The sequence below is a fragment of the Lepidochelys olivacea genome (assembly GCF_965140295.1).
Source record: "Lepidochelys olivacea isolate rLepOli2 genome assembly, chromosome: 18".
NCBI classification, from domain to species: Eukaryota; Metazoa; Chordata; order Testudines; family Cheloniidae; genus Lepidochelys; species Lepidochelys olivacea.
Window position 1 is genome coordinate 22,628,356 of NC_140428.1, and position 13,141 is coordinate 22,641,496.

The 13,141-nt window shown below is 47.2% G+C and overlaps 1 protein-coding gene across 4 annotated transcripts in view; it reads right to left on the reverse strand.

Moving 5' to 3' along the window:
• Positions 1-9,353: 9,353 nt before the first annotated feature.
• Positions 9,354-13,141, reverse strand: part of C1QTNF12 (C1q and TNF related 12) — a 38,481-nt gene continuing 34,693 nt past the window's right edge. For 3 of the 4 annotated variants that reach the window (XM_084651965.1, XM_084651964.1, XM_084651963.1), the window contains 2 exons: positions 11,026-11,104; positions 9,355-9,688 (listed from right to left, as the gene is read on the reverse strand). In XM_084651965.1, the coding sequence (XP_084508091.1) occupies positions 9,590-9,688; positions 11,026-11,104 (178 nt within the window). In that variant the 3' untranslated portion in view covers positions 9,355-9,589. Of the gene's footprint in view, positions 9,689-11,025; positions 11,105-13,141 lie in introns of all 4 variants that reach the window. The other variant, XM_084651966.1, reaches the window with a different exon arrangement.

Genomic DNA, 13,141 nt, shown 5'->3' on the forward strand with positions numbered 1-13,141 from the left:
GTAGTTGACTATTTTCTAGGCCTTTGTGCTAACTTGAAGCTAAGCACACAAGTTATTTAGGCAAGCAAGAGCCCCAGACGGAAATAGACGGGCTGGTTATCACAAAGACAAAAATATTCTTATGTTAAACCAAAATCCAGCAGTAGCTGGAATATTCTGTCTGTTTTACTAACATTTGTATTAATATTAATGCGGAGAAAAACACAACAAGCTTCTAAAAGTGCCTCCCTGGTAGGAGACGGGAGACTGTCAGAACACCAAATGCACCCACTTCTGCACAGATATCTCCATAGCGTCTTCTGGGTGTGGGGTGGAGGGGTCCATTTAGGGTCATGTTTGGCTGAGGGAATGGGGAGATAATTCGTCTCACTGCTATGTGGGAGGCACAAGTAGTTAGTTAAAATCTAGAGGCAGCATTGGGTTGGTAGCAACCAATTATTGTAAGTTACAGGGCACAGCTAGTAACCTCAGAAAATCCATTGTGTACTCAAAGTATAAATGCTGTTACATCTGGGGAAGGGACCCTGCGTCCTTTATATGTAACCAAGTGGTTAAATATCTGCCCTAAATGCAAAGCTCAATTCAGCCTTAACTATGGAACTGTGATTGGCACTTCCATGATGGTATCAGACCAGACTGATTATGTCTACACGGCCCCCATTCCGTCCACCCACAAATCAGTCTGATTTGGATCAGCAAGTGCTCGGGACCTGTGTCCTAGGACTCTGCTGGGGGGTGGGTAAGAGCCCGAGTCCTGCTGAGACTAGTATCCAAGCCCTATCGTTTTGCAGTGTGGATGCAGCTCAAGGCCCAGACCTGAGTCAGAAGCTCTGCATAGCACAGTGTGGATGCATTAGCACGGCTATAACACCTGGGTCCAGCAACTGTATGCAGTGTGGACACTCAAGTGAAGACTAAGGTTTGGCAAATCCAAATCCACAAGCACAGTTCCCACAGACCCACATTTACATTGCAGTGTAGAGATCCCCCATGTGGAGCTCAACTCCTTAGTAAAAGGAGATCCCAATCTCCACGGCTCACTCACTGCATTGTCCCCTGGGACACAGGAGAGCTTTGGGGAACTGAGTCAAAATAACGTCAAGTTTCAACTTGGCGAGCTCACATGCAAAATAGTTGCATCCAGTCACTGTCCAAATCGGCAGAGGCTGAGGAAAGGGGGTGAAGCTCAAGGGAGCTACTTGCGGGGGAGTCATGGAGGGGAAGAAGAGAATTAGGGATGAACATATGAAGTTGATGCCTTTTAAAGTGGAGAATGCATGGTGCTCCTAGAGGCATGTGGGACAGAGATAAATACATCACGGGCTTTGTGTCCACATTGTTTATCCCAGCATGTTCCAAATTGCCTTTTTGGTTGCTTTGTTCTGAGATTTATGCTGGTTTTATTCTACTTATGTCAGGAATTTTCCTTTTCTTATAAACAGTTAGCGGGTGACTGTCTCCCCGCCCCCACGCACCCTGACAGTTATAGAGACACATGCAGCCGATACACGCAGGTGCTCACACCCAGTCACGCAGAACCACACACATCCATGACACATACTCACAGTCCCCACAGTGACACAGAACCACATGCCTCTATGACACACACTCAGTCACCTGCTCACCCAAAGCCACAGGCAGACGCCTGCAGCAGGATCTCAGTTACACACATATGCCTGTATAAAAAAGCATGCACACACATGTTCTTGTATACAGCCACACAGATGAACAAACACACTTACATCCATGGCATACACACACACACACACACACCCTATGGTCATGCAGAAACACGGACACACACACACATCTAAACAGATACATTCCCACTCCCACACCCCATGCACACCCACCCACACTCAGGTTTCAGAGTAACAGCCATGTTAGTCTGTATTCGCAAAAAGAAAAGGAGGACTTGTGGCACCTTAGAGACTAACCAATTTATTTGAGCATAAGCTTTGCATCTGATGAAGTGAGCTGTAGCTCACGAAAGCTCATGCTCAAATAAATTGGTTAGTCTCTAAGGTGCCACAAGTCCTCCTTTTCTTTTCACCCACACTCATACATCCACACAAATATGTCAGTTGGAATGTCTCCAGGGATTGTTACTTATGTAAACAATTACAGATATATTAGTTATTTATGGAGGCAGAGCAAAGCCATGTTCTGCCATCCAGAGCAGAGGAGCTGGCTGGGTTGGCATAATTCATAAGGACAGCCAGATGAAAGGGCCTGGTTACAAGAGTATTTTCACTCTGCAATCACACAGCAGCAAGAAGCTGGGGAGGGGACACTAGACAGAAATTGTTTCAGACACAAAAATGGTTTGACAAGCAGATTGGGTGACCCCCCGAGGTTAATCACTCAGTTTTGCTGGCCTCCTGTTTCATGGACCTTGTGAGGAGCTGCAGTAACAAGAGATGCCTACATTTCCCCCCACACACACACACCCCTTTCCCCAGGATAATTGTCATCCTGGCTGGCCTGTCACAACTGGGAACTCGGTGCTGGCGCTAGGAGAAATAACCCCCGTCTGAGCTCAGACCTCATCTAGGCCAAGATTTCCTAAAGTGACTTGTGTCTCTGGGGCCCAGATCTCAGGAAGTGCTGAGCACCTGCCCTCTGAGAACCAGGCCTCTTCAAGGTGCCTCAGGCTAGGCTCCAAAAATCACTCAGCACTTTAGAAAAATCTTGCCCTTAGTGAACGGTGGCCAGAATTGTTTACCCAGCTGGAAGACCTCCTCCTCTCCTGCAGCCAGCTCCTAGAGCCCTGGAGAAAGACAGAAGGTAAAGAGAGGGCTTTACCCCTAGCTGAGGGGTATGGGTTCCCTCCGAGCCCCTTCCCAGGGAAGGCAGAGGGGAAGACTCATTTCTGCCTCTCCCAGCCCTCTCTAGCTACCTGGGGGCACACGGGCACCTGTGCAGGTTATTTTACAACAGTTGGCTGCAGAGGAGAAAGGGAAAAATGTTTTGCCCTTTTAAGGCCCTAAGAAAGGCTGAAGACGCATTGAACTGCAGTAACAGAGCATAGGGAGCTGGCTCCTTCAGGCACCAAGCAGGCTGAAAGGGCATACACATTTCCCCAGGGGACCAGCACCCTGCGGATTTAAATACCCCGCTCCCAGGGCCTCAGCTGCCCACTCATCAGCATTCCTGTTGGGAACTCCTGCCCAGCCAGCCGAGGAGGCTGGCTTATTGGGGAAGGATTTTAACCCCTTCCTTGCTGGAACGGGTCCAGGATCTGATTCTCCATTGAATTCTACGCACCTGACTTGTGCCTTGTGTTCTCCTTTCCGGCGTGCTGCATGAGTGTTTAACAACAACAACAAAATGCTACCAGATCGGAATGGTAGCGTCTTGCACTTCCTTTGGGCAGGTGTAAAGGATGGCACAAAGCAGCGCCCGCTAGGAAGAGCTATTTGTATAGAATCCGTCCCCCGTCTTTAATATCTGTAGAGCCCTCTGAAATCCTATCCAGAGGACTTTTCCATGAAGGTAGTTACAGTGCCAAAGTACATTCATTCTATTATACTCCCCATGTCATTCTTAAATGTGATACAAGATGAGATGTCTAAAGCACATCTTGGGCTGATCTACCCCGCTTTTTCATTCCTGTCACAGACTCAGAAGAGCTTTCATATTTCCCAACAGACTGCCTAGCTAACCCTTTCACTAACCATCTCTCCCTCCTTCTGTGTACCGTCTTCCCCCACTGTACAGAGGCTTGGGAATGCGCTCCATTTCTGTGCGATTTCATCATGGGCCCCGAGAGTGATTTATAGTCCGTCCCTATTTATAACAGAGTTTTATAAGACAAACGAATCATTTTGCTTGAAGGTTAATAGCACGCCATTCAAGGGGAGTTTACATATGCTGGGCTTTCTTCTATCAAGTGAGGAAAGGCAGGCAATCTGCTGCTAATCCAACATAAATACCCGTGGAGTCAGTCTGAAGTGTGGCATCAAAATCATTTACAAAACCTGAAATTTGAATAGGGCTTAAAACCCCATAACCTGTCAGCTCCCAGCCAGGGAAAATATTCACAGCCTGCCTGAAATTGGAGTCTTGTACTGTCTAGGTGCCAGGGAGATTGCTTTTTTCCCCTTCTTCTTCTAAGCAGCTAGTAAGGGAGGGGGATGGGGACTGGACAGCCTTGGGGTTACAGAGCCTTTCACTGTCAGTTCTAACACAGCTCAGGTTGGTGAGGTTACCATCCAAGGGCTGCTCTGTGTCAGGTTAGCTGAAGGGGCTCAGTGCAGTTCCCCCATTGCAAAGGGCCTGATTCAGCATTGCAGGCCCAATGCAGAGGGACAGCAAGGCAGCGGTTACCAGCACCCCCCACCCCATACACACCTGCTGGGGAGTACCCCTGCTGCAGGGAGCCACCAACTCACTTCTGCAGAAAGCGAAGAGCCCGGGGGCGGGGGGGGCAGGGGGAGTGACAGAGCCGTTGACTTCAGTGGAGTTATGTATGCTGCGGGGTGGGTGGGTGACCCTTAGCATTGATATGTTAATTGTCTTTAGAGCACAATGCATGGGGCATTTTATTGCAAAGGTGGGGGCAGAAGATTAGCCTTACAGGAGGGCAGGAAAAAGAAAGAAAGAAAATCTCTTTAAGTAATAGGTAAACCATGTAGGAGATAGGGGAGTCCTTCATGGAACTTTTCTTAGACTAGTGTCTGGTGCCTAGATACTATCGTGATTGGTGCTGGGTAGAATAGATAGCTAGATAGAGCGTTTACTCTTGAAAACATTTTAAAAGCATTGACTGATTCATTCTCTCAAGCCACTCTGTGAAGCAAGCAAGTAATCCCCCCACCCTGCCCCATTTTACAGATGGGTAAACTGAGGCACAGGCCATTCCAGTGACTTGACCAAGGCCATAGGGTGAGCCAGTGTCAGAGCTGGGATTGAGACCGTGCCTGTCTCAAGAGACAGTACACCCTCAGGACGCCTCGCTACTAGGGAAAGGTAAACCCATGCAGGTAAAGCAAAAACATCCCCTGCCGCTTCCCTGAAATTTTGTCCAGAACTCAACCCAAGACTTTTCACAGGTTTAAAAAAAAAAAATACAGTGAATGGTTCCTAGCCTTCCCCATTCTGCTAACACCTCCTAGCTGGGATGGTCATGCAGCAAGCACCTCTCTTTCAATCTGCACAGCTTGAATGTAAAACATACAGAATATAGAGCAAAGCTACACAAAAAGGAAGGGGTACAAGAAACAGACCAGACCAGGGAGCTTAAATAATTATTCATCATATTTTATAGAGGGCCTCTCGTCCCATAGCATACAGTACTAGTGAAATGCAGAGTGGGGAAATGTTACCCACAGACACTAGGACAAAACCTTATTCATATGGCAAGTTTCAGGGGCTCTCTAATGACAGGATCTGGGATGTTCAGAGCTGGGCATAATGGCTTTAGCTGAAAAGACAAGTTTTTGCCCAGTTGTCTGCTTATAACAACCTCCTACCCCACACACCCCTACATGGATTAGAGTAACCTTCAGTAATGACCCCAAACACTGGTAACACAGCATGGCACACGGTATGGGTTGGGGCCCTTCATGTTAAATGCAGAAACCATGAGCTCTTCCGGTCTGTCTACACGGCTGTGCAGCACCCAATACAATGGGGCCCCGATCTGGGTTGGGGTCTCTGGGTGCTACCCTGATACAAAGAGCAGTAAGTGGTATCATTCACTGGTGAAGAGGAGGTTAGTGTCTATGATTTTATGCCTAGCACAGCTTTGCTCCACCATTCAACTGGCTGTCAAAGTGTCTGAATGGGATGAGATCATGGGGCTGCCTGCCATAGGAGGTCTTGACGACCCAGCAGCCCCCTTCCTGTTCTCTGTTCCGTCACTTGCCTTTGCCTTGATAAATCCCACTTCCACTCAACCCCCTGGTTCAAGCCTCTCCTGTGGGTCCTGCACACAAGGGACAGCCTGCAAACGTTGACATCTCCGCAGGTCTGAGGAGAAAAACAAAGCCCTTTCCTTTGTGCCTGTTTCAGTTTTTCCTTCTGTCCTGCCACAACTCCACTTCCCTTGGGGGCTGTTCGGGTGGGATTTACACTCTTGGCCATTAAACCACAAGCTCAGGTGCTCGGGTTTTGTTATAAACAACGTCTCCTTCGCACTGAACTCAGGTTCTCCCAAGCCCTCGCATTTCTCCTTGGCTATACATTTTATGGCAACAGACAGAGAAGCCCTGAGCCTTTGCTTCTCACACCATCAATCTGCACAGCATCCAAAGGGCGCTCAGGCCGTTCGATGCATTCACCCCCCCGCCACGTCCTGCTTTGGAGTCTTCTGTTTTCACTTAAGTGGCTCTTATTCCAGAGCCTGGTATGTTCCCAGCTCACTGCTAGACCCCTTGTGTATTGGCTCTTTGCCACCAACACGCCTCGCAGCCTCTCCCCTGTTCTGACCACTGGACAGACTATTTCTCTCTAACGTGTCTAATCAGATGGGTGGCCAAGGCCCCTGAGGCACAGAGTAGCAGCCTTCCAGTGACATCAGGGCAATGCGTGGGGGGGCTATTCCACCCTGGTTTGTGCTGTGGATAAAGGACCTGATCCAAAGCCCACTGAAGTCAAGAGAAAGGTTCCCATTGACTTCAGCGGCCTTAGGGATCAGGCTCCTGGAGAGAACTTTAATCCCCCTAGGGCTGCCAATGGGAGCCATTCCACCAGCGCTAAATTCATACCACAAATTATTTACTTGTTGGAGAGGCACTGTGGTCTAGTGCAGCGTTTCTCAACGGCCGGTCCGTGGATCGGCTCTGGTCCTGGAGATCTGCCTGACACAGTTTAGGAAGGCAGCAAGCCGGTCCCTAGGACCAAAGAGGTTGAGAAACATTGGTCTAATGGATGGTACATCAGCCTGGGAGACAGAAGACCATGGTTCTATTTCTGGCTTTACTGCATGACAAGTCACTTTCCTCTCCCTTCACGCTTTCAACCCTTTGTATATTTAGATTGTAAGCTCCTGGGGGACAGGGACTGTCTCTTGCTATGTGTTTGTACAGCGCCCACTATAATGGGCCCAGAACTCAGCTAGGTCCTTTAGGTACTGTCGTAATACAAATAAATAACACGGGGGGCTTGTTCCCTTCTGGGCACTGCAGGTAGGTAAAATCCAACCAAGGGCAAATACTGGGGGGGAACCACCAAGTCAATAAAACAAAACAAAAAAGCCAAGTCAAACAAGCATTTTAGTTCTACGACAAAATAAATATTTCAACTCCAATTTGCCAAGATCAGGAAGACTGTTCACGATTCATATGTATAACACCACTTTGAATGGCACAACACTCAGTGAGTACACTGCAGCAAGATATGTGAAAAAACCCTGTTGAGTACAAGTATTCACACACTATAAAATGTGGTTTAGGGATAGACGCTGGCTTACAGGCTACTTCCCTGGGCTACCTGTACTCTGTAATCACGCAGTGTGAATAGTCTGTCCTCACCGCTGGACTGATTCATTTCCACCAAGGCCTGGGCTGCCACCAGTTGCCTGATCTCAGGGACCAGCAAACTACTGTGCATTGAGAGGATAACAGCGTACAACACACCTTGGCAGCTGGTATCTGTCACAGAGATAGTCTCATACGTCTGTAGCCAGCCTGGGACAGATTCCTCCCCAGGGAACTCTGCTGACTAAAGGGATGAATATGGCCTGTGTTTAAAGGGATGCCCTCAGACCAGGTTTTCCAATTCTTTATTGCTTTTTAATAGACACCTAGCAAACTGAAAATAATATTCTCCCCCCTGCCTCTGTGCTGGATATTTTTCTCCCTGGGTTTAGAAAGTAGCTGATACAAAAGAATCAATTTCTGTTCTACCGCAACTTTTTCCCCAGTGCCTTAAATCGATCAGCTGCGTGTTGCAGCCTCACTAGAGCATGGAGGCTCATTGATTATCTCCTCCCATAGAGCCAGCAGAGGGAGGAGTGGACAGCGTTTCTGTGGGTATCACAAAAATGGTATCCATGGATTCTTTGCGTTCATTGCTTGGTGAGGAGGGTGGTAGATTAAACAAGTACAAGACCCCCAAAGTAGGTATTTGGAATCTCTCATTTATTTTATCATCAGTTTAGATCAATGTTAAAAGGCACATCGATCCCATTCTTTACCTTGCCAGGATCTCTTTAGAGTTATCTGTCAGGGCCATTTTTCTATAGAGTTTGCATTAACAAAACATCCAAATCCCATCTACTGACTCTGGAATCAACACCCAGGTGCATCCAGTGAGGTTTTATGTACCTCAGAGGTTATCTGAGTCTCCAGATCATGGGTGAAATCCTGGCCCCATTGAAGTCAAAACTCCCATTGACTTCACCTGCATCAGGATTTCACACCTTAGCGCCAGGCAACCATGGAATTTGGGAGGGGCAGGACCTATTATGCACCTACCTTTGCAAACTGGGGTCTGGACAAGCCCTGATCCTGTGACCTTCTCATTCGGTGCCTTCCAGGTGACATTTACAAGGCCTTTGAAGCACTTAATACCTAAAAGTAGGGAATAGGTGGGATTTCAATGGTGCCTTCTATAGGGAGGGGAGTTGCACTCCTTGTTGTTGCTCAGATATTTTCATCACCAAATTAGCACCATACAAAAAGACAACTTTCACACTGCCAGTCTGGGGCCTCCAGTCCCCAGCCTTTTCCAGGTCTGTTGGCAACCAGCAACTGTGCTCCTGACATGTTTACAACTTAATATGTGGGGCCCAGGGGATGCTGCATATATGGATGTGACTAAAAATACATATATATCTTATTAAAACATAAGAATATCAGGGAAGCAGAGAGTTGGCCAGAACTGTTGCCCTTGCTTGTTTGTCTTACCCTAACATAAAAAAGTAATCACGCGGCCAATATGAAACGTTCAGCTTTGTCAAGAGATTAAGGAACTCCTTGGAAATAAAGTAACAATGTCACTTCATCCTTGGGCCCCCAGAATTACACTGGGCAACACTCGGGCTTGATGTTAGATAAAGCAGTCAGCACGCTGTGTATCAGTCATCCAGGACGGAAAGTGGGGCTTTCGACTTGTCCAGAGCGTGACATCTGCAGAGTTTGCTGGAAAATCCCTATCTTCTTCCTCCCAAATACACAGAATCCGTCTATATATATATATATATATATTTGCTTTGTTAGATACTTTGCAAAGAAACTCAAACCAAACCCATTGATCCCCAAGACTCGCCGGATACAAGCGCTATCGTATTATACAGATAGTTACAATGTAACCCTTCCAGACCTTGGTATATTGCGCTGTGCACTTTTGGTGAAGCACAGACAATTTAAATAATATACAGTTCTTTTTTTAATTATTATTATTATTATTTAAAATATATTTGTAGGCAGAACTGATGTAGACATTTAAAAGCAGCAACCTTTGAAAAGCAAGTTGAGTGTCTGCAGAAGGAAAGGCTCTTTACTTCACTGTATTAAAAATAGATGCCAATGGGTAACAGGCAGCAGTCCTCTCGGGTCAGATTAAAGGGTTCTTCAGTCAGATGTATGTTGCAAGGCTCCTTGAGTCATGTCCTTCCCCACCCAACCTGTGGTGGGAATCCAGGTTAGACGCCCATAAACATGCCCATGAAATCCGATCCATTCTGAATGGTGATGGGGGCTCCTGCACTGTTGTCCACAAATATCGAGGTGTATTGCCCAGCCTGTATGTTCAAAACAAAAGGGGGGAAAGGAATCGGATACAGCTATCCAGTGTGTAAGGGAAAGCGAAAAGCAACAAAGGCTATTGTTAGGCTGGACTCAGGACACCAGAACGGGGTGGTTTCAGGGAGCTGGTCAAATATTTTCATTGCAGCATTGTGTTTCTAGCTTGTTACTATTCAGTTCTATTTGTACACGTTTCTGGGCTTGACATGGTTAGACTGTGGAAGCAGTGCGGTCCAGCGGTTAGAGCAGCCAAGCGCCAATCAGATGACTATTCCTTACTCTGCCACTGTCTTGCTGGGTGACCTGGGACACGTGGCGCTCTGTGCCTCAGTTTCCCTTCTATGAAATCGGGATGATGATACTTAACCACTTTGGTAAAGCCCTGTGAAATGGCTGGATGAAGAGTTTATGTATTTACTATAATTAATATCACAGTTTTGTAGGAGGAAGATTAATTGTATGGTTAAAGTTGGGAACTTGGACCCAGGAGATCAGGTTTCTGTTTCTAGCCCTGACACAGACTCCCTGGGTGACCATTTAATTTCATGGGACCTTAATCCTAAAATGAAGTTAATAACACTTCCCTACTACATTGGGGGTGAAAGGGAGGGGAAGGGAGTTGAGTGGAGAATCTTAATTCAATAATGCCTATAAAGCAAAGGCATTGACTCCGTGGGTGCTCCAGGCCATCAGCCAAGCCCCCCCCCACCAGTGCCTCTCACCTGCCACTGGCCCCGCTGATCAACTCCTCCCGCTCTCTGTTCCGCGGCGTGCAGGAGGCGCTGGGAGGGAGGGGGACGAGCGGGGATGGGGCACGCTCAGGGGAAGAGGAATAACTGCGTGGGAAGAGGCGAGGTGGGGGTGGAGGCCTGGGGGAAGGGATGGAGGGGGCTGGGCCTGTGGCAGAGCGGGAAGAGCCAGGGGCTTGGAGGAAGAGGTGGAGTGGGGACGGGTCTGGGGCGGGGGTGGGGGTCGAGCACCCCCTGGGTAGAGACGAAGTCAGCGCCTATGCTATAAAGCACTCTTGCCCAACTCCACAAAGGAAGCTAGGAGCCTAAATACCTTTGCGGCTTTGGGTCTCTGTGATCCCACCATACTCCGTGAGACAGAAAAGTGTGCATGTGTGTGCATGCACGTGTGTGTGTGTGTGTGAGTGAAATAAGCTCCATATAAGCTCGAAAGCGTGTCTCTCTCACCAACAGAAGTTGGCCTTGGAAAAGATATCACCTCCCCCGCCTCGTCCCTCTAATATCCTGGGACCAAAACAACTACAACTACACTGCGTACTGAATGAGTGCGGACTGTATCATCGTTATCTTCCAAGCCCTCTTACCTGTAGCTGTAGCAACCCATGCACATAAACAGTGAAGATCTTGCTGTTACTTTCCAGACCAGCAATAACTTCCAAAGATCTAAACAGCAGCCAAAGAAGAACAGAATACGCACATTAACTCAGCCAGTTGGTCACATCAGCTAAACATCCTCGCAGAAACACAGACATCCAGCTTAAGTCACAGTCCTCCCCTTCTCAAAGAGCTTCCACACTCCCGGGGTCCGGGGCGGGGAACCAGTGTTGGCGTAGGCATTGCTATGTTGGATCAAACCAGTAGTCCATCTAGTCCAGGTGCCTCAGAAGGAGCTGCAAGAAACCCTGGGGTGACAACGAGGAGTCCTTGTGGCACCTTAGAGACTAACAAATTTATTTGGGCATAAGCTTTGGTGGGCTAAACCCCACTTCATCAGATGAAGTGGGTTTGAACCTACAAAAGCTTATTTGAGCAGCTCCCTGAAACCACCCCGTCCTGGTGTCCCGAGTCCAGCCTAACAACAGCCTTTGCTGCTTTTCGCTTTCCCTTACACACTGGATAGCCGTATCCGATTCCTTTCCCCCCTTTTGTTTTGAACATACAGGCTGGGCAATACACCTCGATATTTGTGGACAACAGCGCAGGTAAAGTGTATCCATTTATATATGGCAAATGAAGTCACCATTGCCGTATGTACACACACACACAGGCGAATCCTAAATTGAAAAAAATACATTGAGTGGAAACAGCCTTTTGCATCCCTGAGAATGGAGTTAAGAAACCTAAAAGAAGATCTAATTTTGTAGCCGTTATGATAGCTGAATTGGTGGGACTAATGTTAGCACTGAACTAGATAAGGGATATCCGGCCTACCACCGATGTTATCTTTTCAGATTCGTCACCAGGAACTCTGGCCATTCCCAGGGTACCTCAGAAAGCAGGCGTGATCTAATAAATGAAATATTGTTTTTGACAACATAGTTAGGATGTTTGGACATCGAAACCATGTGAACCGGGTGAACATATTACTACCAAGGATTCGAGCATTTGTAGGGATACCTGGTAAAGAAGTGGCAGATAAGGAAGTGAAAAATGCTTTAAAACATGGAGACATTGATATAAAAGGATTCCTTTGACTAAGCAGGAATTTAGAATTTTAGTGAAGAAAAAAAAAACACATCAAAAAAGGAATGACATGAATTGTGGACCAAGAAGAAGAGAGGAAGAAGAGTCCATGAAGCGTGCCCTGAAATAGAGGATAATGCACAACTCCAAAGTTCGTAAAGGACCAGTGACGTGCTCATATTTAGACTAACTGGTCACTGTGGTCTGAATGATCCTTTATATTTATCGACTACACACAAAGTTGGGTGATGGAACACATGTAAGGTTAAGAAGCGGCCAATCCCCTGAATGCAGGGAGTGTTTCCAGGAAAGAAAGCCTCTTTAGGAAGAATGGAGACACTTTTAAGGTGATAGAACATACTCTCCTGAAGCCCCAGACAGTATCGGGAAACCGAGGTAACATTAAAGTAGTGTTAGAGAAGCAGAGAAGGGGGGTAACATTAAGGTAAGAAGGGAGGTGAGCTTTGTTTTGGCATTTGTTTGTTTGTTGGTTACCTTAATGAGAAGGGGGTGAGCTGCAAGTGCCATCCTTCAGATGAAATCTGAAAACACCCCCTGTGGTTTCCACTGGAAACGCTATTGTTCCTCTCTCTTGAACCATCATGCAGTGTTGCTGTTTGCTCCTAAACTGCTGCCTCCTTCCACCCAAGAACCAGCTGCATTTCAGTGATGAGTGGAGTGACTCTGCTTCCAATCAGCTTGTCAAGTTTGCCAAGCACTATGGGTGGGAGGTTCTATGGCATCCTTTTATTGCTCCTTGTTTATTAATTGCTTTGTAGGCAGGTTCTATGGCATCCTTTTATTGCTCCTTGTTTATTAATTGCTTTGTAGGCATGATGGTCACAAAGAAAAGTATGTTCATGGAAAAGAGTGCTCTGTAGTGGGAGCCTGCTCTTTGGATGGGACGGGTGTGTTGGCCTGGTGTTTTTAACAGGCCCAATCGTAATGGACAGAAAATCATTTCCAAGGGCCAGACCATCCTCTGAGTGCCAATAAGTCAGAGCCTGTTTGGAAAGC